The sequence below is a fragment of the Ambystoma mexicanum genome, chromosome 7q, assembly GCF_040938575.1.
Source record: "Ambystoma mexicanum isolate Mex_15411 chromosome 7q, UKY_AmexF1_1, whole genome shotgun sequence".
Taxonomy (NCBI): Eukaryota; Metazoa; Chordata; class Amphibia; order Caudata; family Ambystomatidae; genus Ambystoma; species Ambystoma mexicanum.
Window position 1 is genome coordinate 117,111,650 of NC_090941.1, and position 27,609 is coordinate 117,139,258.

Genomic DNA, 27,609 nt, shown 5'->3' on the forward strand with positions numbered 1-27,609 from the left:
AACAGATATGCGTTTCTGAAAGTGCTTGATCAAAGTAGAACAATACAAAAAGTATAAAACACTTAACATCCACACCACAAAATGTAATATTATACTCTTTGGAAAATATTGCCTGATAAACTTTTCTTTCCAGAACGGTGTGAACTTGAGAAGGTTAACGGTTTAAATTATCAAGGAGCTCGATTTGCATGGAACCAAAAGTGGGCTGCACAGGTGCATTAAAGTGGGTCAGTATTATTACAACATGTGGGTGCCATCAAGAGATTGTGTTCTTCGAGATTCGGCAAAATTGTCTAAGAAGCAATCCAAATGTTTAAGGCAAAAGCTACTCCGGACCACAAAGAGCTGATTTTGCCCAGTGGCGAGGGGGTTTATGCAAGAAAAGTATTTTTAAAATATCTTTGTTGTACAAACCTCCTACCCCCACTCACCTAAATTATCTCGGACCAGCACAAACACAAACACACACACGCACACTTACACAACATACACACAGCAAGCACTTGCTGTCTCATTCACAGTCAGGAGCACCCATCATGCACTCACTCATAACACAAGCATACATGCATCCATACACATATTTAAATAATAAATAAACATACAAACACACACATTTACACAGCATATACACACAGCAAGCACTCATCCATTCACATGAGCACCCATCATGAACACAAGCATACACGCATCCATGTATGTATTTAAATAATAAACATACAAACACACACATGTTCACAACATACGCACAGTAAGCACTCTTTCATTCACACGAGCACCCATCATGCACTCACTCATACACGCATCCATGCACATATTTAAATAATAGATACAAACACACACATTTGTACAACATTACCACAGCAAGCACTCTGTTTCATTCACACAAACATACATCGTGGACTCACTCAAAACACAAGCATACACGCATCCATAAACATATTTAAATAATAAACATACAAACACACACATTTATACAACAAGCACTCTTTCATTCACACGAGCACCCATCATGCACTCAGTCATAACACAAGCATACACGCATCCATGCACATATTTAAATAATAGATACAAACACACACATTTGCACAACATACAAACCAAGCACTCTGTTTTATTCACACGAACATCCATCATGCACTCACTCAAAACACAAGCATACACGCACCCACACACATATTTAAATAAATACATTAACAAACAGATGGACATTTAGACAATATATGCACTGCAAGCACTCTTTCATTCACACGAGCATCCATCATGCACTCACTCAACATAACACATGCATACACGCATCCATACATATTCAAAATACAAAAAAAAAGAACATACAAGCACACATATTTACACCTCATACACACAGAAAGCACTCCCTCATTCACACAAGCATCCATCATCCATCATCATACTTTCACCTAACAACGCAAGCATGCACCAATCCATACACACAATTTTTATTTTAAAAAATGAACATAAACAAACTTACCTTCTGCCACAGGTCTGGAGGTTTCAATTCTCCAGCCACCTGCAAGCATGAACAGGAATTAGGAAGTTTCCTGGTTCCTACACATGCGTGCAAGGGGCTTGAGCATGGGTCTGTACATGCCCCACTCCAGCCTGCTTTGTCTGTATGTGCGAGGAGGCACTTGCACATACCGACATGCAGTTCCCCAGCCAGAATTTCCTATGAGCCATGCAAGGCTGGGGAAGCAAATGCTCCCAGCCTTGCATGGCTCATTGAGCTTGCGCTGCTGGGGAAATGTAAATGTGAAAGTTTCCCTTTCACAGTTAAGAGCACTCGTTGAGCTGACAAAACAGCTGAGGGAGTGCTTGTATCTTACTAGGCTGGATCCTCCATAATAGGTGAGAGGGGGCCAAGACCTGGTGGGTCGATGCCCCCTTGCCCATTATGGATGAGCCTCCCCTTAAACATGATATGGTTAATACTTATAATTATGATATTGTTGTTACTTAAAATTCAATAAAAAACTTTGGGGGAAAAAAACTCGTGGGCACACCATGTAACAGCCTACCAAAAGCTAAGCAGACACATGATATATGCCAGTCAATGAAGAAATAATGTGCTCATCAAGATTCTATGGAGCATTCCATTATCAGAGTCTCATTTCTAAGGCTCATGGGGAAGCACATGGTATGCCTATGCTCCAGCTTTACCAGTTGCTGCCCACGTTGTGTAACAAATCTTAGCATTGTTTTATTTTTAAGAATGCAAGCCTAGATCAGGGTTCGAAATTGCCAGGAGCTGGGAGATATTTAACTCCTGGTTATAGCCAAAGGGAGCCTGGTTAGCTTTAAACCAAGCACTACCAGAAGCTGCTTGTGATTCCCCAGGCAAGTGGTGTTATAGAAACATAGCTATGTGATATTAACTGTGTAGGGTTGTGAAGAGGCATTTAAAGCATATTGGATAATATATAATGGACAAAATGTTAGAGTTTGCATCTTATGCACAGGTTAGATTTACTGTACTCAATGTACTAGCTCCAGGTTCCCCAGACATAGCTCCTGCCTAACTGATGATGCCTGATACCCAGGAGCTGGATTTTGCTCCTAGTCAACAAAGCCTAATTTCGACCCCAGTTAATTATATAGTATGAGTAGCCATTTGAGTGTGCTCGATATCAATTGCTATGTATTAAAATGCTCCAGCTCTGCGTCTCCAATAAATATCATCCTTGAGAAGACGTACAATAGTCATCCATCAGAGACAAAGGCTGCGTGAGCGAACCCTCCTCCAGAGGTCTTCAGATTATTAATGGGGCCTCCTTCTGCCTCTCCTGATAACCCTTCAATCTTGGTAAAATTGTGCAACTGCCCATTATATAGCCGAACCACTGGAATCTTTGCTATTGATAATATTAGCATTAAAAAACTAAGTGACTGATCATAACAGCTAAGCCTCATATCAATGTATATGAAGGAGGCACATACTCCTTGGTAGATAGGTCTATGCCAGAGGAAAGGACATACATCAAAACCTCTGTTGTAGCTCCCACCCTGGCTTTTCATGGTCAGCTCTTTGTGTATTATTCACATGTTATTTACTGTATAGTTATTTTGGCAAGTGCTCAGCTGTGTATTTCAGATCATGATGCCTTAAACATTGGAACTTTGTAGCTCTAACAGGCATTTTGAATTCAATGAGAGAAGACGTCACCCTTGCAGATCGTTTGCTCTTGTTGTATCCTTACCAGGGCAACATCTCTGGTGCGCAGATTCTGTTGGGTTGGTGCAGCTGATTGAACCCTGTTTTGTTATAATAATTGAGCACACCTACAGTGCCCCATCACTACCAGGGGTGTCTGGAAGGTGGCATGGTAGTGTTCTAAAAAACATCTGAACCTTCCTTATTGAGAAGCACTAAGAATGCCTACTTACCAAAAGGGAAACCATCATTATAAAAAATACCAAGAAGGGAAACGTTACTTACTTATTGCAAGGATCAGCTCTCTTCTCTGGGCAAAGCCAATGAGTCTTTCTGAATCTTTGGAAACCACGACTGGAAAACCATTGTAATCTGTTTCTTTGATCAGAGTCTCCACGTCTTCTACAGTCATACTGTCCTGGGTCAGAACAGAGAGAGGCGGCTCCCCGCGCCGGGGCCGCATCACATCTGTTGCCAGCGTCTTGTGTGTGAACTCATCCTTCACATCCAGGAAAGGGTATCCATTGAGGTGGATATGGGCCTCGTAGATTCCTTCTTTGCCAAAGGCATCTGCTACCCATTTGCTAGTCACTGCCGCCGCCATTAGAGGCACGATGTACTCCAGCCCTCCTGTCAACTCAAACATGATAACCACCAAGGAGACTGTCATTCTGGTCACTCCACCTGCCCAAACAAAAATCACATTACAATACTCTGAAAAATAAGATTGACGTGTTTACTGATGTGTTGCATTCCACTTAATAACATGTAGTAATTCTCCCAGACATGAGACTTCTAGTGCCACATTATCGAAACTTTGCCCTGGTGTAAAAAAATGAAGCACAATAATTTAGCAGCAATGTTACTACTTGTATAGTATGGAACGGGGCAAGCCGGTTTTGCCTCAATCGGTATGAACTAAAAAAAAAAACACAGAGGCACACATGAAGCAACGTTTTGGGGCTATCCAACATGAAATGGCCTCATACTCTGCACCTAATTGGCATCTTTCTTATTATTTGAAAACAATCAATGACTGTAGTTACTTGCCATAAGTGATTCATTGTATTTAAAGAGATTTTATACACAGAGCTTCCTATGACATCCTTATTGTTATCAGGATGCATAACATCATAAGCGTTATGTCAGTAGTATACCTAGTATACAGTTTAGGCAATACCATTTTTAAATTTACAATTTGTTTGAACACTAATCCAACAATATTCTTTTAGACATTATACTGTCAAGTCATGTTAATATACATGTATCTCTCCTTAACATCTGGACATCATGTTGCCAAATATATATTTTTCTGCCCTTAACATCTGCATATAATATTGCCAACAAAACACCCATGTGTTGCTCCCTCTGTGCATTTTCAAGGCTATACCTCAAAATGAGTTGTTCTCGGATTCCTGTGTTAACCGAAGTTCTTGTTCCCATATATACTAAAGTGTATGGCTAATTTCCTATGTTATTCAAACTTCTCGTTTGTCACAAATCCATCAACTAGATATATATCTCATTAGGTCATAATCCAAAGAAACATGATGTTTCAGAAGAAACAAAAATTCACATTTTAGCAGCACAATTCCTTTATCATATTGTCTTTATGACATAGAGGCCCTCCAATTATGTTGACAAACAAAATCAAGCCTGGAGCTACCGCGTGTTTGGCACAGTTACCTCGCAAGCATATCCATATATGAAACGTAGTACATGTAAAAAAGTAAGGTTTACCCAAGCACGCTGCAGCTCCCACCATAGCATAGAGTCCAGGAGTGACGCAATCAGCCCCTGGACGGCACCAGCTCTTGAAGATGATCCAGTCATGATGGTGGTAAGCCAGTTGCTCAACTCCAATCCCAACCATACGACCTGCGATGGCCCCGACGGCAAAGCTGGGGATGAAAAGTCCTGAGGGTATCTGCAAAAGACATAGGGAAAGCAAATCATTAGCACACATCAACCAAGCACACCTAGAGCTTCTTCGGGTCGACCTCCGTGTGTCATTTAGTGCATTACCTCTAACCTTCCTCCATTGGCCGTATCTCACAATGTAGTTCAATTGCAGCATCTAGGCTAGAACTCTGGCTAGGAGCAGATTTTAGGCCAACCCAGAAGAAAATTATAATAAGGGCTGTCCAAGTAATTTTATGATCTGACATGCAAAAGTGACTATCACCAGCTGGCACAGCCTCTTCAGGTGTTTGATCACGTACCCCTCTAGACTCGGAGGTTATGATTACCGGGGTGTCATGAATGCTCATCTGTCGGGGATTGTTCTGACGCTATTTTACAAATATATCATTTACTGATGTTAGTAGAAAGTTGTGTTCCATATCATTTAGGGTAACAGAGGTGATTAGTTATATGTGAAAGAAATATTCAGAAGCCTATATAACTCTGGTTCAGGTCTGTTCTGTATCCTAGTCCTTCAATTGGTTGCTCACTTGCACACAGTAAATATGCCTTTCCGAACCGACTTGGTTAAAAAGTTTTTTAAAAGTAGCCCTGGGCTCATGTATACGCTCGGTATATCCTCAACCATTAAACACCTTGAGGTAGGTTTGCTCTGCATCCAGGATCACCCCTCTATGGCATGGACTGTGCTCTCACTTTAGGCACAAACAATACAATGAGTGAATGGTCAATGACAAACAGATTTCAGGGTCTCGAGCCCTCAAACAAACAGATTCTCAGATGGCTTTGAGAAATATGACGCTGACCAGCGTATTGTAAACCTTTTGGTTTTGAGTTAGGAAAGAAAATCTTTGAGGTCCAGTCTAATATCCTAAATACATAGGATTTCTCTGATATGCACATCAATACTGTGCTCTAGAGTCAATGTTGGCATATATTGCCTTGTACAGCGCATTTCAAAAGGAGCACTGGTAGTTCTGCCAATCCTTGATTGCAGCGTGGACTATAGCAACTGTCTTGGATGCACTGTCAAAGCGAGAAGGTACAAAGCATAGCTGATTCGCTTGCTTTGAATTAAGGAAGATGGACTTTGTCTGACAGGGCCTGATACATAAAGAGTTCCACCAGAGGAAATCGGGAGATGCATTGAGCATCTCAGATTTTCTTCTGCTACTGTATACCTTATTCGCAAAGCCTTGAATGGGTGCAAACATATAGATGCCTGGTGCAGCTTGGAGATGCAAATTCCCATCACAAACATAGGCACATGGGCATCTCAGTGACCTCGCAGGCAGCTCCAGATTTGCTCCAGTTTTAAGCTTTGTGAATCACCTTATTAGTAGTACGAGCAAATCTGAGATGCTCAGGGAATCTCCTGATTGGCTCCAGTGCAAAACTTTGGGAATCATGCTTTTGTCTTTAGACTTCTCATGCAGACTATCCCTATTGGAGGACGGCATGACCATATCACCCATGCATTCTTGTATGCGTCTATGGCAGTGCTTCTGGCTGTGTGGAAAAGTCACAAATTTTCTCCTAACTGGCTTCTTGGACCTCAGGTAAAGACGATCTGCGTGTGATCCCATTCTGCTGAGTGCCAAGTACAGAGATTCCGAGAGAATGATATTTGAATCAGCATAGTAGCTGAAAGTCAAAGGCATGGATGGTTTTGCCTCAAGATGAACATCCGTAATTGAACTGCAGGGGTCTGCATTACATACCAAATGAGTACACACTCTAGGAGGAAGGAATTTTGCAGAGTGCCAACAAATTCACCCATTTCTATTAGGTGGCTAAGCATCTACCGAATAACCGGTGGTATCTGTGTAACTATTCTTTCCAATAAGGCGTGTTAAGCACCCAAATGTCCACAGTACTGAGCGAGTAGCGTAACCCAACATAAAGAGCTAGCAGAGGTTGACATCATTGTGGTCATAGTTTGCACAACAGGGGGCGCAAAGTTAAAGTGGCTTTAGCTGAATTTGCAGGGTTTCGTTGCATTAAGTTCTCACCTTAACGTCCCTGCAACAAAAGCTTTTTCCTTAAATTTAAAAGGTTTTGTTAAAATGCATTGCTCACCTTAACATCCCTCCAACTAAAGGTTTTTCCTTGAATTTCAAGTGTTTTGTTATTCCATAGATAATTAACATTAATAATTCTCCTTAGACGAATGTGCGCAAGACAAAGTACCATTGGACTTTTTAAAAAAGTAATGAACACCAGAAAAATAACCTGAGAGAGGAAATGTTCCAAAAAATATGCTGGCAAAGCATAAAAGGTGCTCACCTTTAAAATCCAGCTATCTGTCATGAAATATTCCCTGGAAAAATAAATCCCAATACGAAACAAATGCTTGTGGTCTTGTGAGTAAACGTCTGCACTGGGAACATGACAACCTGAGTAAAATGCTGGTAGCCAAATACTTGGGCCAGCTTGCCAACCTAAAGAAAAAACAAGGGGTTGCGTCCGTCCTCTGAAAAAATGAAGTTCGCTCTTCACCCACATCTGTCCTTTACTTGTGCTCCGAAAAGCAGCCACAATCAAGGGAAAATAACTGCACCAGTGTCCAGGATTGCAAACTCTCTTGGCACATCGTGGCCAAATACTCATGACTTACTTGCCCTCTCATCATTTCCCCTCTGTCTGGCTTTCAACGATACTCTGCTTTATAAAGCTAACTTGAAAAGTACACATACCATAGTGTCACACAAATATATAAATCCTTATAGATCTATGTCAGGCGAAAAGTGTCCAATTGTGGCATTATTCCCCACATCTTGACTGTGAGACTACAAATACCAGAATGCAAATCAGCAAAAGACAAAAAAAAGTCTCTGAGTTCAAAACTTTCAAGGACTGACAGTATCACGGTTTAAAAAAAAATAATGTGGATGACGTGTGTTATGGGATATTTAAAACTTTGAGAACTCCCAATGTTTTTAGGCAATGCGCAGTGAGATTAAATTATTTGCCATGGAGCACACACTTTGGTTAAGCAGTGTTATCCAAGTGATGCACCCCTTTTCAGTGCCATCATGTTGGCGCAGGCTGATTTGGCATGGGCGTTCCGCTGCAGCGCCCATTTTGGTGTGCCCTTTTCGGCGTAAAAGCCATTCCGGAGCCATTATTTTGGTGCAAGGTATGTTTGGACATGGCTGACATTGCAGCTATGTCTAAATGCCCTCATGCTAAATAAGATCACAGGACTGCACTGCAACAAACGTTGCCACCTCCCAATTGTGTTGCTTTACTTTTAATTAAATTAAATTAGTTAAATTTAAAAAAAATATGTAGCCTTGCACCATGGTCTGCCAGAGTTCAAAGCCCAGCATTTCATCACTAGGCCACAATCGCTTGGTGTGTCATGAGGCATACATTTCATACGTAGCCTATAATTTTACATGTTCAATGATAAAAGGCTAGGTATGAAACTTGTGAAAATTCAAACAATAACATCATTGTAGTATAATGGTTAAATGCTGCGTCTCGAACTCCTTAAGGACAGGGGTCTCTGATAGCAGCATTCAGCATAAATGGGATTTTTTTTATTTCATTTTTTCTATTTTATAATGTTTCCCAGAGACTGTGTAGTCCTCTTTTTGAATATACGTGCAGTGTAAGGGGAATGTGTGGTGTAAGGGTGTGCATGTCATCTGAGAGGGTGTGCATGCAATGGGTGTGTGTTTGATGTGAGTGTACACGGTGTGTGGTTGTTTATGAGGGGTAGTTGCATGCAGTTTATAATCTTGCAGTAAATAAGTGTGTTTCATGTTTAATACGTGTTCATTTCTTCAGCAACAGTGTAACACATGTTCCATCCAGTTTTATAATGTTTCCGTAAATAATTATTTTTCACATCTAATCCATATTACAAAATGTAAAGTGCTTGCAGGTTCATGCCATTTGCGCCCTCTCGCACCAAAATATCCTTGCGCCGAGAGGTACAAAATGCAAAGTGCCGGCAGGTTCATGCCATGCCAATTGTGACCTCTGTCCCATGCTCCAAGCCCCTTGTTTTATGGATGGTCTGTTAGTGACTGTTGTGATACATCGCACCACCCCAGCAAACCACATTTAAGCAGCACTGAAATGGGAAAAAAAATTACTGGCTGCAAGAATAACATATGCCCAGGTACTTTCTGCACCCATAGTGAAAATCAAAAGCTGGCACCCAAGAATATATGCACAGTACTGCTGAGCTTCAAAGTGAGGAAGGGGCCAGTCCCCTCCAGCCATATTGCTCTAAGCAGTCTTGTAAGTTTGCTTCATTTATTAGTAGGGGTGTACCGGACTTCGGCTTCGAGTCACTATTCGGCTGAACTTCAGCTGAAAAACCGCTATTCGGTTTCAGCAGAATAGTTTCTGCTATAGTTACCCGATGCCAAAGTCCACTTTTTATAATTAGCTGTCTTCTACCTGTTTGGTAGATGACAGCCAGTCATAGAAAGTGTGGCAGTGTCTAGGCTGCAGAAGCCAAATAAGCTGTTTGCTTATTGGCTACTGCAGCCTGACCACAAAGGAAGCAGCCTCTGCACAGAGAAATAGGAATTGGACGAAGGGAACAGTTATTCCCTTCCTTGCTTCCAATGCCAGCGGACCAGCAGACGCCAGCACCCAGAGAGACCACTGCCCAGGTAAGTCCTCCCCTCCTCCTTCAACACATGGTGAGGCCACTGTGGTGTCCTGTACCCCTGCAGCCTCACCGAAATGCCCATTATTTGCGTCAGGCCACCGGTGCAAAGCCGGTGGCCCGACTTTCATTATAGTATTTGGGGGCTGCTCCATTCTCTGGGAGCGCCCCCCAGACTCATGAGGCCGCAGAGGCACTTTGACCCCCTGGAGGCATCAAAATTTGTGAACCCCCCCTTCAACACACAGTGAGGCCGCTGGGGTGTCCTGCACCCCTGCGGGCTCAGCGAATTGGGCATTATTTGCATCGGGCCACCGGTGCAAAGCCGGTGGCCCGACCTTCAGTGTAGTATTTGGGGGCTGCCCCATTCTCCGGGAGCAGCTCACAGACTCACGAGGCCGCTGGGGCACTTTGTCCACCCCGGCTTCCTCGAAATTAGTTAAAGCCCCCCATCCCTTCAACACACTGTGAGGCTGCTGGGGTGGCCTGCACCCCTTGTAGTATTCGGGGGGCGCTCCACTCTCCAGGAGTGTCTTCCAAATTCCCAAGGCCACCGGGGCACTTTGTCCCCCACGGCAGCCTCGAGATTTGTTAAACCCGACCCTTGAACATCAAAATGGGCATTATTTGCATTGGGCCACCGGTGCACAGCCAGAGGCCCGACCTTCATTATAGTATTCGGGGGCTACTCCACTCTCCGGGAGCGACACCCAGACTCACAAGGCCACCAAGGCACTTTGTCCCCACCCCACGCGGGCTCAAAATTGTCTCTGGCACCAATGGAAAAGTGGCCCACAGTTGCACATGGCTATTCATTCTTTTTCTGACACTGTTTGAAGGGGTGTTTTGTGTTTGAAAAAGTGCATTTTAAAGAATATTTATTCAGCAACACTGGTCAAAACGATTAGCCGCATAGCGAAGTAACTCATCAAACTGGCCCACCACATTGCCCCAAAAAGTGGCCAACTATGACACCAGAAAGCTGGTCCACGCTAGCTTTTGTGTTTTTGGTTCAGGCATTTGCCCTATTGCCTACTCCAAAAAAGTGGCTCCCAGTTGCAAATGGCTATTCAGTCATTTTCTGACACTGTTTGGCTAGTACCCAAGGGGGTGTTTTTGGATAAAATGTGATGCGATTGAAATTGTGCATTTTAAGGAATTTTCGTTCAGCAACACTGGCCAAAACGATTAGCCGCTTAGTGAAGTAACTCATCAAACTGGCCCACCACATTGCCCCAAAATGTGCCCAACTATGACCCCAGAAAACTGGTCCACGCTAGCTTTTTGTGTTTTTGGTTCAGGCATTTGCCCTATTGCCCTCTCCAAGCTTGGATCTGGGGCCACCAGCTTGACCTCAATATTGAAGCAGCCAGGGGGCGTTAGGACTTTCATGTCAGAGGGGAGTGATTTGCAAGGTGGTGTGGGGGTGTGACAGGTGACAGCATTGGCCTCTAGTAAGTGTTGGGGGCTTGCTGTGCTGGGGGCTTGGAGTCTGGCATAGGAGTATAAGGGCGGGTGCTGCAGAACCCTCTGTGTGAAGTATTTGTTGGTAAGCATTAGTGTAACCTGCTCTCAGCCGCTCACACATAACATAATCCTTTACTTTTAGTCATACAACTGCCCAAAAAAGACGCAGCACCAGCCAAGGGAGCTCATCTGCGAGACAGGCTTGCCATTCCACCCTATTGCAATTCACTGCCTGGTGCCTATAATCCCGGCGGGTACTATGGGGTTGTACTATTCAGGGGAAGCTTGAGGTAGGAGGTCACCACTCGGAGCGTACTCCTGATAAATGGAAGAATGCTATATTATGCTTGCCGCAGTCAGTGGATGTAAATAAATAGCTTCCCACTCCTGCAATTTCAAACGCGGTTTTTGTCATTGAATGCTCATATTTCCTTTTTTACATAATTTTACATGCCTTTTAAAAGGGTTTTTTAAACATTTAAATAAACCTGAATACCGCTTTAGAGCCCTGCCAAAACATATTCTTATTTTTGACTTTTGCTAAACTGGAAAATAGGGTAGCCTTGTATAACAGTGTGTAAACAGCCTGACACATGAAATGTCTATATTTGTAAGGGTGCAAAGTTTACAAAGGCTTATAAAACATTCAATTTACAGGCCAAAAATGCTGGAATAATTGGACTAAATTTAATTAAACACAAGCAACTCATTTCCACACCACCTGTTACTCATTTCTAGGTTTGACACTAAAACGCAAACATGCCGTTAGTTTATAGTACAATGAAACAGGTCTGCAAGCCAATAATATCCACACATGCTTTCGCCTCAAGGGCTGGGTATAGAGAGACTAACATAACACTTGTTATGTGAGTATTTAGGCACATACGTCATGTCTCAGTCAATGTTGTGAAAAGCAGTATGACTTAGAGTAAGCTAAGGTGTGCGTCTCTATGCAATTCACTCACCCACATCGTAAAAGAACATGAATGACGTTCATAAGCGACAGCCTGGCAACTACATCTCTACATTTGGTAGCAGTGTGTTGGGGTCTAGTTTGATTCGATGTTTTGGAGGTAAAATAGCTCAGCGGGTTGAGCATTCGCTGCTGCAATCTGTGTGTGAGCTGCAAGTCGAAGATTCGAATCCCAGCAAGGCCACCTCAGCCTTTCATCCTTCCAAGGTCAATAAATGGGTACCAAATTCGTTTGGGTGATATTGTACGTAAATATGTAATATATAAAGCGCTTAGGCGTAAGCACTACATAAATAACACATCATTATGGCAATTGACAGTATGCCAGAGAATGTACTTTGGATCATTCAACATAGAATCTATTTAATCACAAGACACCTTTACAACTTGTGGAGCGGGTCTCTGAAAAGCTCCAAGACCCTATGATGAGTTACCATCTAAAAACCCTCCATTCACTGAACCACGTGTAAAAGACAGACCAACCGCATCTTTCTTCTATATCTATGACCGACTGAACCAGGGCCAAGGGAAGCGTTATGAAAAAATAACGCATACAGAAAAGAGGCATGTCGAGACCTTTGAGGAAAGTGAAGTATGGCAGGGGTGGGCAGTAACAGAGACAGTGAGACCAGTCTGAGAAAGTCAGAGAATTAGCAATCCACATTACTGATCCCAGCTGCATGTGAAGATGTTGCGGCAGACCAGACCCATAGAGTGCCAGTACACTAGCGGAGATGCTGCAAGGCACCAGATGCCGAGCTGGTGCTGGGAGGCTGTCAGACTCAAACTGCTTATATGTTGTTGACAGTTTGCAAGACATGGTCTGCTGACTCACTGCTAAGAGGTTGCAGGACGGTCCACAAAACACAAATTGATGATAGGGGAGCCTTTACTGAACTGCAGAAACTCTATGGAAGATGGTGAGAGGGGTACATCGCCAGTCCTCTGGAAACATACCAGGAGAGATATTGCGAGAGTGTAGACAAAATCCAAGGTACAGGAGAAGATTCAAGATGGCGTGAGCGAGGGGAGTAAGACATGGATCTCAAAGAAGTACCTAGACGGCCTGAGCGACAGGCCATGAGTTAAGTGGGGAACCATTGCCAGAATTCAAAGATGTGTATATGTAAGAAGGACGGCAACCAAGGATTCGAAAGGTTTGCCTACAGACGGATGTTCTAAATTCAAGAGACACACATCACGCCAAGAGGAAATGCAGCATTCTGGGAACAGGAGTGAGCATTCCAAAGTGTTTCAAACATGAGAAAGTCATTGAATCAAGTACAAAACCACTGTGTTATGGAAAACAGAGTGAACACCTGAATATGTTCTAGGTGTGAAAAAGAGGCAGAAGAAATGATAATCCATGATAAACAAATTGATTGAAAAAACTGTGGGAGATAAAGTAATATAAATGAAAAACCCGATCCCTACAGCTACAAAAATTCAACCATGAAAAAGATAAACATGTGTAGTTAATACCACACTGCCACAACCACCTTAGCTGGCGGCCAAAGAGGTCTTTCATGTGCTCACCCCGGGTTCTGGAATTGCCTTTTAGTTGACCTGTGGTTCACGCCACCTTTAAAGTTCTTGCTGATTCCACTGAACTCTGTGGGTATGTGTCTTTAAATTCTCATATTATTAAGAGTGCAACATGAATACAATCCCTAAATGCACAAGAATAGACTGACTTAAAACAGCTCACAAGCACATTTGAAGACTCGCACATGTTCACTTACACATTTGCACGCTTGCACATGTGCACACTCACACTTGCACATTTGCGCACTCCCATGTGCATCCTAAATAAACTGTTGGCCTTCTGTAAGAATTGTTTGCCCTGATTTAATTTCTTTCCCCAGTGAATGAATTGCCTGCCCTAGTTTGATTGCTGCCCCACTGTATTTTGCTCCTTTGCATTCCAGATTATCTGTTGCTTTACTGCATGAATTGTTTGCCCTACTTTAACTGTTGCCCCACTGTATTTGTCTCCTTGCCACTGTATGACATGACCTTGGTTGACCTGGTTTAATTATTGCTCCAATTAATGTTGCTCCTGAGCATCCTACATTCACTATTTTCCCATGGTATGAATGTTTGCACCAACTCTCTCTTCTTCACGGCCAAACACACTATACACAGGGCAATTATTCCACTCACGAATGATGTGACGTTCATTCACCGCCAGGGTTTTTTTTGCGGAGTTTTTTGCTGACAATTTTTGGTCAAAAAAGCACATAGAAAAATATGGGCGCTATAAAGGGATATAAGGGGTATGGTGTGGAGACTGAGAAAGGAAGTTTGGGGGGAACACTCCCATATTTATAAAAAATGTTGATGAGTTTTTTCAGCCAAAAATCAGCAGCAAAAAACGATGTGGATGGAATGACATAGAACAACAACTGAAAATCCCTTCCTATGGACATCAAGCAAGAGAACGCTATACATCAATAACCATCTTACTTACCACTACCCCAGGAAATGCACTTGCTGTCATCCTTACCTTCATGCCAAAAGTGAAAATTGTGATAATAATTTTGAAAATGAGGGCCAGCGCCAGCTGCCACATTGCCGTGTAGACTCCGATACCGGCTGGCCGGTCGGGGATGTCATCCACGGGCCGCGTCATGTTGGGATCATTGACGTAGTCGCACAGCTGGGAGGACTCCAAGGCGCTGCAGTCATTGAAAAGCTCCGAAATGAGCTCGCTGGTGCTTCTGCGGGTGTACGGGTTAGGATAGGCAATGATAGCCGTGATGGCTGTCACTGCAATGACCTCCAAGACAGGATACTTGCCAAGCCTGGTGTTTTTACGCCTCCAGCACCAAGCAATGTTGCACCGGATGAACAGCGTCCCCCAAAGGCCTCCGAAGACGCCGAGCAGGATGAAGGGCACCAGCTCTGCCATGTACCAGGGGGTATGGTACTCAACGTAAAAGAGGACCAGGCGGCTGTTTCCAAAGGGGTTGATGGACCTCAGGGTAAACGCCGCCACCAGGGCAGCAAAAAAGGATCTCCACAGAGTCTTCAGAGGAAAGTAATAACTGACCTAAAAACAGGACAGAGAGAGAGTGAGAGAGAGAGGGAAAGAGAGAAAGAAAGGGAGAGAGAGAGAGAAATGGGGAGGGTGAGAGAGAGAGGAGTGAAAGAGAGGGGGAGAGAGAGAGATGGTGGAGGGAGAGAGGAATGGTGTGAGAGTGAGGGGTGAAAGAGAGAGAAAAAGAGAGAGGCAGAGAGATAGATGAGTGGGAGAGATAGAGAGGTGAGGGATGGATGGTGAGAAAGAGAGAGGGGATGGTGAGAGAGTGAGAGAACGAGAGAGAGAGAGAGTGAAGGGGAAGAGAGAAAGTGAGAGAGATGATGTGAGAGAGATAGAGATGGTGGGAGGGGATAGTGGAAGAGAGAGGGAGAGAGAGAGAGAGAGAGAGAAAGGGAGAGACAGAGAGAGAGAAAAAACATTAAAACATATTGCACGCTGGATGCCGTATTTTCATGTTGTAATACTGCATCTGCAGATTGTTGCCTCCAAGAGGGGTCATTTTCTAACTTTTCTATTATGTGGTGACAAAGATAAACATTTCATGGTGGGGACCTTTTTGCACAAAAGTGACAACGGAGCAAGTGCCCTCTGTGCAATGTATACTATAATGAACATGTTATTACAAGCCGCAGCATTCTAGCCAGCACAAGCATTAGGCATTCGACAGATGAAGGGCCAATAAGGAAGCAGAGCATCTTAACACCTTAAGGGTGTATATATTCATCCTAATTTGCATAGCAACCATTGGGGGTCACACTTGAAAACAGAAAGGGGTCATTTACTCATGGAGCATTAAAGCAAGAATAAAACCAAGGTGTACGCTGTTTACGCCTTGCGTTTACACTGCAGGAGATTGTAATGCTATTTGGAGGCGGAGTGGGGGCACAAAACAGGACATAAGTTTCAACCGGGCATTCCTGCATTGGCTTCAAATAGCTGACAGGCGTCTGTTGTTGTGGGATTGGATTTAAAATACGTGGACGTATGTTTACAAAAGGAGTTCTCAACATGGGCAGGCAAGTAGAAAAAAGACAAATGGCGAAACCACAATTCACACATAACAGTCCAAAACATTGCAGGGCTTGTGCAATTTCAAATACATAACTTGGCACGTGGATGTTCATTCTTCACTTGTGGGAAAGACTCCCAAGTTGATAAAAACATGAACACCAACGTACACACACTCACACCCTGCCTTCTCCAGCACAGCGCAGGAGGAGGTTGTTTTTAACCTTTAACGAATGTGTGGCAACCCCTAACACCAGTGCGCATGCCCCGAATGATCATTCCACTGCCTGCTTTCCACATGGCAAAATTCAATGAAAGGATGGTTAATAACACTACTTCGCTTGGCCACTAGATGTCGCTCGAAGCCAAGTTTAGGTGGACATCATCTCTTTCAGACTTTTAAAGTTGGAATGTTCATGGGACACTTTGAAGGGGAAACATAAAATTGAGAACACGTTGTTTATTTTCTCCAGATATTATATTGAACTATTGTCATTATGATGACTCAATGCAATTAATACATAGGAACAAAGGATTTTTTTGAAAAAGAACTGAGAGACTGGAAGGTATGCTGGGCTATTTTCATTTGATTTCGTTTTTGTATTTGAAGATTTAGATTTTAGTCAGTGTTTTCAAGCTGAATAAGGCACATTTGAAAATAGTTTGATTTTATGCCAAGATGGAAAATGCACCCCTGTCTGTTGGGCCACACCTAGAGTTTGAAAAGGGCTGGCTGCATCCACTTTGGGTTGTGGTCATGGTGTCGGCTGCTAGCCCTCTTACCGCCGACATGTGTGCAGTGAGCCAGACCGTTTCTGAATATCGGGCACGTGTACCATACGGAAATAGGAACGAAGCTCTAGGCTGCAGTTGAACTGTAGGTTCTTTTCGTTAGTTCAAGCCATTTTATTTCGTGTTATAGTGCTACAATTACTGAAAAGGAACATTATGGGATTCATGTAGAAAAGCACTTCACTAGTTTAACCCATTGAAAGATGTTTTAGAATTATTAATTACGCTTTGTTTCCACCTGCTGATCTTTGGAATTCTGATGTTAAGGCACTTCAAAGAAGAACACGCTCCCAAAACTCCAAATAGGAGATGGAAGCCTACATTATAGTACTGTACTATTGGGGCCTGTAACTTTTCGCTCCCAGATGTTCTCATCAGCACTAGCCGGCCTATTCAATTGTGAGGGCTCATGGGAGTTGCAGTCCATAACATCTGGATGAATGCAGGTTGCAGACCCCTGGTTTGACCCGTGTTGGTCACTGATTGAAGATGGCCGACCAGCGCATGATTTCCGCACTACAAGGCCCAGGAGAACCGTGACCTACTCACTTCTCAGAAAGATGGAACTAAAAAAAGTGAGTGCTGCGGCATTTTTAGCGTCAGGATTTCGTGGTGCATCAGGCAATGCTTTTGGCTTAAAGGCTTTCACTTTTTGTTCGGATACACAGAACTATAAAATAACCATGGAGGCGGCCAGGGGCCTGCATCTCTGAGTATATACTCCATTCCTACAAGGCGGCTGACTCGATTCACCTCTTGACTGACGCAGATGTGAGCCACTTAAAAGTGCACAGGAAGATTTCCATCCAAGATAACCCATTGGCCTGCGCGAGAAATAGGTCCAGCACATAAAGGCAACATTTCAAGTATTGAAATCATGCATTAGGAGATTGGCAGGATTTAAAAATCTGTTACATTCATATATTGACCTGGGATGCAAATCCTCCTTCCACCCTCCTGAGGTGTCAGAAAGTTCTGGCTCCCCTATTACTCGAGGTCACCCTCAGGGGATCCTCACGCTGCACCAGAGGTCTGAGCAGGGAGGGGGGTTGCGTAGTGGCTCCAGACCGAGCGGCCGTGCTCCACGTTTATCATATGGTCCCCCACCCAGCCACAGCGAGTGGGCGGCGCAGCCTGAGGCAGAATTGTGACGGTATTTGCATTTTGACGGGTGCTACTTCTTAAAGTGTGTACGTGAATGGGATTCAGTTGCGATCCAACGCCATTTCATTGGCCTTTGTACCCTGAATGTTCTCAGAAAATTGGTAAAACAAGAGGATGGATCTCAAAACTAGAGGGACAGCCTCATTCCACTCATTGTGGTGTGTGGGCCATTTAAATGTGGGCCCGTTGCCCCTTTAAGAAAGAGTGTCTCCTCAATAAAAGGGTCTCTGCTGGCACGTGAGAGTCTGTGCACCAGGGCCCCGGGAAGTGGCAACACATGCCTGTGTGATCATTGTGTGTGGTCTGCCGCGTGATCGTGGCCTAGTCCTGCAGCCCCGGCCTGGGTGCCCCCAGAGCCGAGGCTGCCTCAGCTGGGGTGACCTCCAGCCCCACGGTATCCTGTCTGGTGATCCGGATCAAGCCGGGTGTCCCCTGCCTGATGTCAGCTGCGTGTCTGCAGCATCTGTCCCGGCTCGGGTGACCCCGACAGATGGTGTGGCCCGCTGGGGTGATCCGTGGCGGCCACCACATTGGCGACGAGGTGGGATGGGCCGCAAACTTTCGCGTCCGTGCAAGCGGCGTTGGCTGCTGCGGGTGGTCCTGGGCAGGTGCTGCGCCTGGTGCCCGCAGTTCGAGATGGCGTGGTGGCTGCCGGGCTGGACAAAGAACTGCGGCAGTAGTGGCCGACAGAGGTATAGGCAGCAGCGTCAGCCGCCGCCGAACAAAGAGGATGTACAGCTAGAAGCCTCTTTTCAAAGGAGGCATAGCAAAGAAGAGTTGCCGTGGGAGTGCCGAGGCCAGCTGGCTACTCCCTGAGGGTGGGAGGCGCTGCCAGCGGGCCCTCGTGCACACCGCTGCGTGGAGTACAAAGGAGCCCAGTGAGGGGATACGCAAAGGAGGCGGGGCCCATCACCACCACGGCCCGCGAGAAAAAAAAAGAATAAAAAAATGGACATTGGGGAGAACTGTAGCAGCCCCGAAAGGAGGGGGCGTGGCCTCCACGTAACAGAGGTCCGCGGCTGCCCAGGAACTAAAGTGAACAAAGAAGGCGTGGCCTACACCCACCGGGCTGCAGCGGGGCACAGAGGGGAACAGCCGAGCCTGCATGGAGAAAGGCCTGAAGTTGGACAGGATAACAAGGGTCGCGGCTCCACAAGAGTGCTTTTGCGCCCTGGGGGTGAGAGTGTTTTGCCTCTGTTTTGCCTTGCTCATGGAGCAAACAGTGCCAATGTGCTGACAGCACTACAAGATACTGGCCTGGGGATCCCATTAACCCTCACAGCTGCTACTCGCCTCTCACCTAAAGGAACCCGGAAGGGTAGCGGCTCCAGGAAGAGTGCTTGTGTGCCCTTAGGATTTCCCAAATTGCAGAGTCCACCCAGGGGCCCATCATCAGTGAGCGCCAGCGGCAGCCTGCCCGGTAACCATCATGGGGGATGCCGAAGAAGAAAATTAAGGGGCATATCACCAGAATGTGCAGCTTGCGTCGCTGTATCTCTTTGATGTGGTGGTGGCTCCGGCTATTCTAGGACCCAGGTGGACAGTGTGGGTGGAAAACCTAGAACTGTACTTCGAGGCCGTTGGAATTAAGGACAGAGCTAAACGACAAATGCTTCTGTATTCAGCGGGCCCGGCCATCCAGAGACTATTCAAAACCTTGCGGCCCAGGGATCAAACGTATGGCGCAGCCATTGCAGCACTGAAAGAGTACTTCATGCCCATGGTCAACCGGGATTATGAACAGTTCAGGATGAGATGCGCGAGAAAAGAGGAAGGGGAGAGCCTCGACGCATTTCATGGTAAGCTGCGCGGAATTGCGCTGTCCTGTGCCCTGGGCAACTTCGAGGATGATGAGATCAGAGCTCAGGTCATATATGGCTGTTGCTCATCAAAGTTGCAAAAACAGGTCCTCCGGAAGCCAGGACTGGGTCTCGACCTGATCCTGGAGATGTGCCGCACCCAGGAGTTGGCGGAGGTGCGTGTCTCGGCTATGGACATCTCCAGGCAGCCGCTCAAGCCGGAGGCCCCCATGCAACGGGTCAAGTTGGAAGAGGTGTCGGCCGTCAGCAATTGGCAAGGAAGTAGGCCAACGAGAAGAGGGGATTGGCCACGGAGAGACCCAGGTGCCACCGTATGCCATCAGTGTGGATGGGATCTCACGCACGCGCAGGCGTGCCCAGCCAAAGGACAAATCTGTGGGAGGTGCAGAAAGGTGTGCCCAGCTCCAATGCCGGCCAGCATGGTGGAGCCATCTGCAGGAGGTGCGTCAAAGGAGGGAACAGGGAGGAAGACCCCCAAATATGCGCCATTCCAGGTGGCTGAAGAGCAAAGGAGGGGACTGTATGACTATGCCGAGGAGGAAAATGTGTTCTTTTTGTCCCGCAGCAGCGCAAGCGGGCAGTTTCATCCAAGCATTTTCTGATACCCCACGCCTGCCATCGGGCCCCGTGGTGTGCGGACTGGAATGCAGCAGTTGTTTGCAGTGACTGAATAGTTTATTAGAGTGGTATGTGGACTGGATTACACGGTACTGTCTGGTGATTCGGACGAAGGAGGGTGTCCCCTGCCTGATGTCAGTTGCGTGTCCGCAGCATCTGTCCCGGCTCGGGTGACCCCGACACGTGGTGTGGCCGGTCTGAGTGACCCGTGGCGGGCCACCACACTCATGAGTTTGCTTTCCTTCAAATCATTATTTCAAATGATATCTCTTACTGCCCTCAGAAAACTGCACCTTTCTCCTTGACTATCTCTCTCCCTTTTGCCTTATTTTCTCTGTTTCACGTGAGAGACTAAGTTAAACATAGCAACTCTGTTGCTAAGGGGCATTTAGTTCTTGCGACCCGCCTCCGCTCCCAATCGGATTGGCCCATTGGAATCAACAGGAGGCGGGGCAGCTGCGAATAAGGCTGGCCTTAAAAGCTTAGGCTAGATCTTATTGCTCTCTGTGTGCCTATATACCACAGCGCATGGTCTTTGCATTTCATGCCTTTTATTGGACATGCAGTGACCTAGGATACTGCCTAATGAGCAGGCGAACACTTAGCCAGCAGGCCATGGCAAACGACTGAGCAGAGGACCACTCCACATACTGAATATGAATGCAGAAAGGGCCAAAGGTCAGAGACAAAGTTTGGGAATTTCCTTCCTAGACTACATTGACTAATGTATGGGAACGCTGGTTCTTTCTGCCTAGCTGCCTAACAGGACTCCTTTTATTGCCACGGTCTGACCGCCATTTTGAAGAGTCTAATCACTGTGAGGAAACCGAAGGTCAGAGCAGCAGCATCCAGCCCTAATCATCCCAGCTCTACCCGACAGTGGCCTGGTGTACACGCCGCTCATATTCATTATTTAGTTCTTTCATGTAGACTCTGTGTGTAATAGAATTTCGTTTTTCTTTAACATAAACAACAGTTCAAGCAAAAGACCATTTTGCAAGCATGCGAATGAGAGTTTTTAAGTACCCAGAACTACCAGGCAGAATTTAGGGGTGGGCCAACTGCCATCAGACCTTTTAAGCAATGACTCTCAAGATCCCTTACCACTGACCATGCTGGCTTTGGCTCATGGGTTTTGTAGTCCAAATCATCTAGCAGTCCAAAGGTTTCAGACACCTGTAATAGGAGAATGTTCCTGGGGCAACATAAACTCTAGCAGTAAAGGACATATTCAGGTTTCTGCATCCCAGCAGAAACCTTAGAGATCCCTGCTTGATAATATTCATATTATGTTGCAATCCTGACATGTTATATTATATTATGTTATGCTTGTTACTATGCTTTTATACCTCAACAAACTACCACCGTATGAGGTTCACAGTGCTAATACTAAACCATTCCTTCGCTCTCCTAAATGAATAAGCATTTGCTTGTAGTAAAATGGACAAAAGTAGAACGAAGGACTTGGTCTAATTGTGGTCTAGCCCACTATTTTGCGATCCTGCTAAGCGCATAACCCTCATCTTCTATTCAGCGAGTGACGGATCGGTTTTCTATTTCTTATCAAGTTGAAGGCAAGAGTGAATGCAATTTATTAATGAATTTGCTTGCGGTACCCCCCTTGTTATACCTTTCTTTGCAAGTGTTCTTTCTTCTTACCAATTGTCATGTTTGCCCATTTTTTCAAACCACAAAAATCACTGGGAAAGCTTATTGATATTTGTGCAATAGATTTGGTCATGTGTTCCTTCTTACCTCTTCCAGGCTGAACAGCACACCACCGATCGGAGCACCAAAGGCAACCGAAACCCCGACAGCCGCCGCCGCTGAGAGGACCTGCAACACAAACAGCAATGTAGGAGACCGAACACCACCGGGCAGCATGAAGCACAGTATTGCGTGAAGAGGCGCGCTATGATGAACGCGCGAGCCACGCGCACCTCTCTCCTTTTGGCCTCATTCTTGCTGTACTTGGAGAAGAGGCTGCTGAAAAAGTTTCCACAGCAGCACGCCACGTGCACGAGGGGGCCTTCTTTTCCAAGGCTGAGGCCAGAGGACACCACAAGCACCAGGGTGACAGTCTTGATAAGAAGCGTCCACTTCCCCAGGTAGCCCCGGATAATAAAGCCACTTAAGATCGTTTTTATCTAAAGAAGACAAAATAAAAGACATGTTCACAGTGTTAAAGAGAAAGGAATCCACTCTAGCAAACCAGTATTTGTATTTTGTATTTATTTGGCAATTATTGAGCGCTTTCCTCCAAATCGCTATACAAATTATAGTACAATAAAAATGAGGATTGAATCAGTTGCAAAACATTTTCAAAGAAGCATTAGGATTGAAGAATATAGTTCCTTAGAGAAGTACGGAAGGAAGGGTAGTAAGTAGTACTGCAGAGAGAGAAAGGAAGAGAATTCCAGTGAAAAGGAGCAAGAAGAGAAAATGAGAACCAGGATTGGGCACAGGGAGGGCGAGGGGCAGAGAGTAGGAACTGGGATTGTGAACAAAGGGACCGAGTGGGGGTGTAGTAGGAGAACGAAGGGACCGAGTGGGGGTGTAGTAGGAGAACGAAGGGAACGAGTGGGGGTGTAGAAGGAGTAAGCAAAGAAAGCAGGGTTAAAAATGACTGGGAGCTATTTAACACCTGCTTGTGTTCCAAAAGAGCCAGGTTGGTCTGACACCAACAACTATCAAGACTGGTGCCACTGAACCAGCCTATATGGCATTAGCTCTGCATGTTTGCAAGTGCGCGCAAAGGAGCACTAGAACACATCTAGAAGACACTTACACTCCAATGGGTCAGAATCGAAAAAAGATAGTTTGCATCACGCTATAAACTACCTCCTCGTTCCCGACGGGGAGCTACTACTCACTGAGTGATGTCTGATTCCGTTTAGCTCGGGCTCATCAAATCTTTATTTCGATCCCTGTAAAGGCATTCACATAGGGTGGATTTTGAAGAAGGGTCAGAGGTGAAAACTGAACTCATGTCATGAAGAGCACGTCTTTCGGATACTGCCAATGGCACTTTGGTTCCTCTGACTTCTAGGTCCTTGCTTACGATGGGCAAAGAGAAACCATCGTTTCTCTTTGCCCAGTGGTTGTAGAATGTAAGGTGGTACTGGCAGCTAGGACTTTTTGAAAGAGGGCTTATCATGTCATCATGCCAGTTCACACCTCTTGGACGCTACTTACACAGACAGGAAGTCCAGGTCACAGACAGATTAAACTCATTACTGAGAGCATGAAACTCAAACATGCAAACACTCAGTCATTCGATAACGAAGAGGTCAAAGGGCACTGCTGTCTAGGAAAAGCCCTTTCACAGCAACATGACCTTCCTCAGGGTTGTGCCTTACTAAATGCTGAGGGAACAGTGAATTCCCTCGCAAGGTATGACTTCAAACCTTCACACTAGAAGCAACGGTGAACGGATCAACATTCCTGCAATGAAGATGTTGGGAGTCTTGTGCAAACTGAAGGCACTGTAACAGAGCCACGTCTGGGGACAGTCTGCTCAGACTTTCATCCGTCCACGACCATGTTTGGCAATTGAGTAATATCACAATGTGTATTCCTCGCACAAAGGAAATTATTTCCACATTGAAAGGAATTGTTCTTGGATAAATAGCTCCACAGTATTTCCATGAACCTGACCATCTTGTCAATTCGGTGGGTTGGTATCCCCTTCATCGTAGGCATCAGGAGAGCAACAGCAATAAACTACACATAGTGATGCCTCACGGAACTGGAAATATTTCCATTCAATCAAATTAGGACTGCAATAATAGTGGGGGAATGTGACGGGTCAATGCTCAATATCAATTCATTATGACATATAGTCTTTATTTTTATCAACAGAAGTTTCTTAAAAGTTTCATAAACGTTCCATTATTCATTACATGTTTTCCAACAGTTGCAAATTCGCCTAATTACTATATTGTGCAAAATACATCTTGTCAGTTCAGTCACAACCTCACCTTGAATCATCAGAAAGATTCCAGGCTCGGCCAAAGGAACCCTAGGCTACTGTCCCGTGCACTACCAGACGATGCCCCAGATTTCCCCCACCTGGGTCAAATGTTGCCCAGTCAACAAGAAAATGAGCATGGCAAAATGTCAGTTTACTTTCAACAGCAAAAATCCTTGCGCTGACACCAACATCTGGCCAGGTTCCTGTAAACGGCAATGAGCCTGGTTGAGGGGGCATTGCTATCTTTTTAAGCTACCGTATTCCAGCATTTTTTATACCAGAAAAAGTCTCCTGGCCCCTTTCCAGCCTTCTCTCCTCTTTCTGCATCATTCATCTGCAGGATGAGGAGTAGAGGCATAGAAATAAAAGAGGAACGCGAGTACGTAGATGCAATACTGTACTCTAGGATTATCCTATGCTTGATAGAGTTGCAAGGTAAAATAAAAAATAACCCTTTGCTGTTTCTCCACTCTAATATCAAGAACGGACAAGAAGCCGCTTCAGACAAGTCACCCTCTTTTTCACAATGTCAGGTTTTCTTACAAACAAACATATTTCTCAAAATTCCAGAAGCACGAACTCTGTCAGCAACATTGACTTCCATTGTGGACACTGGCCTTCTATTAATTATTCTTTAAAAAATCCGGATCTTTTATTAACCAACTTGCAAGGTCCAGTTCAAATATACACTTCTGCTTGCTTCCCTACCCGAGTACCATCCCTGACTATCTCAGCACTAATATTATGTTATATTAATGCACATTTGTCCCGTCTTCAGAGCCCGCTTTGCACTCACAGATTAAAGGGGAGGATGAAGGGTAAGAGAGGGTTCATAAAGGGACAAAAAGGAAAGGGAAAACACTACTGGCTCCATGGAGCCTTCTACTGAATGATGTTTCCACATCCTATCCCTGATCCCCCTACCCAGAGCCAATCACTCTCTCATGTTTGCATGTCCCCATGAAGCAAATCAGGACAATAAAGCTCTCTATGTTCAACATTCGACGGTCATGTTTCCCTCTGTTTCACCTTCAATATTTTGGAGGACAAACCAAGGACCCATGAAGAAGAGGAAGCTACTGAAAAACCTAAAGTGGGAGGATGCAGAGAGATGTCACTTTCTCTGGGAAATCAAAGGGAAACAGGCCAGTAGAGAGAATATTTGGGTGGATGAGATTAGATGGAGGAATCTGTGGTAAAATAAACATTGCGTAAACAGTCAGAAACCTATCTCACAACGCACGATGACCTGTGTAGCTATATAACTTTGCCTGGCCAAATTGCAGTACAGACGGCCTTGCATCGTCAGGTCAGTGGCCCTTCCCTCCAGGCTTCAGGCCCACCCCATGTCCCCCTTCTCTGAGAAGCCAGAACAGGAACTCTTGGTGCCATGTTGAGCTACAATGAGGCATCATTTCGGCTCCAAATTCTCCCTCGTCCCGGTAACCAGCACTTCCACTCCTCACTTGCTGTGGCCGCCCACTTGAATCTTACCTACCACTTGCCCCTGTTTTCTGCCTGAACAAGCCCTGTACTCTTTGCTGCCTGCAAGGCACAGCATACATGGGTGCATGGGCAATTGCCCCCAAACCTACGTTTTTACTGTGCACTTCTTGCTGTGTGCTTTGATTTGATTACCTCCTTCAGCCGGTGACTGTGCTAAATCTATGTAATCTTTATTTCTATCAAGAGATCCTAGCGTGCAGGAAATCCGAGCAATGAGACCAATTGGCTTCTCTTTGTTTCAACAACTGCCTCATTTTCCTAGGCAAGGGGCTCAATTGTGTACTTGTTCATTACATTTAGGGCTGTGTTGTGCTGCATTTATACCTCTGCCAATTAGAGAGAGACCCACAGGCCTGTTAAAGGTCTGGTCCAGCAGATTTGTGTCTGCGAGTTGTTGTCCTCCCTATGATCTAGGCCCTTTGGTATGTGTGTGGAGACGGGTGTATCTGACAACCATCGGCAAAACGTTTATAGTTCTTGCCAGAGAGAGATGTGCTCTGTAGTTATGGCTTCCCCAATGGAGGAACACATTGGAAGTTCGGATTTTGTGACCATTACCCATTCCTGTGTGTTTGCTCTGCAGGAAAAGTAAGAATTCCTCAGTGTCTATGTATTGGAGGGATGGGGAGGTGTGGGTGGGTGTGTGTGTGGGAGAGGGAGAGAGAGAGAGAGAGAGAGAGAGAGAGAGAGAGAGAATGGGAGGAAGTGAAGTCTAGTGGCAAAGCTCCTCATCCCAGACTAGGCATCTAGTGCTGAAATAGGGTCTACCCCCTTGATGATAAGTTCCCAGATCTGCCAAGATTGGGAGCGCTTGGAAACCAGCTGCCTTTAGCTTTGAGGTTTTCGTTAATTATCTGGACTTAATTTTTAAGCGCATTTGTTGCAACTGTGGGGACTATTCAATCCTTATTTAGGGCGGTGGATTGAGCGCTATCTATACCATGAAACATTCGCTAACAGCTTCCTTGCACTTCTTTGTGCACACAAAGACTCATATATACTTTTTCTAACTATGACTGAACATGCATGTGTTAAGCAGCTGGGGCCTGGATAATGACCGCAATATAGGATCACTTTGTGTATCCATGTGCATATAGTCAAAATGCATATGGTCTTTCCCCTTTCTGTAATGGTGTGAAGAACGATGGTCCGGAGGGTTGCCTAGAGCAATTGTCAGAGGTTTAAGATTAATTCTAAACCTTCCAGCCGTCACCTCTTTGTTTTTCCGCGTCACTGCGAGTGGGACGAGTCTGCCCAGATGTGGGTCGTGTGCCTGCTGAGCCTAGAGACCCAAGCCACTCCTCACTGATGATGCATGATGTGTCGGAAACATGTCTGGGGGATGCTTGTGGTCTCGTGCAGAAGGGATGTGTCCTAGCGGGTCAGACTGGACTTCCCGTTTTGCATATGTTCTTTCCCCTTTCTTCGTTCCGTATAACTTTATATTGGCCTAATCAGACCATCAAATTCACATGTAACCAGTTACAAAACAGATATAAAACGCAGTGATCAAGGGGAAGAAGTAG

At 45.2% G+C, this 27,609-nt stretch overlaps 1 protein-coding gene across 1 annotated transcript in view; it reads right to left on the minus strand.

Moving 5' to 3' along the window:
* The window catches only part of CLCN4 (chloride voltage-gated channel 4), a 336,781-nt gene that overhangs the window by 56,781 nt on the left and 252,391 nt on the right, over positions 1-27,609 (minus strand). Inside the window, exons 7-11 of the mRNA XM_069640618.1 lie at positions 22,545-22,751; positions 22,360-22,440; positions 14,666-15,211; positions 4,907-5,093; positions 3,452-3,850 (exon numbers count right to left, since the gene is read on the minus strand). Coding sequence (XP_069496719.1) covers positions 3,452-3,850; positions 4,907-5,093; positions 14,666-15,211; positions 22,360-22,440; positions 22,545-22,751 — 1,420 coding nt within the window. The remainder of the gene's footprint in view (positions 1-3,451; positions 3,851-4,906; positions 5,094-14,665; positions 15,212-22,359; positions 22,441-22,544; positions 22,752-27,609) is intronic.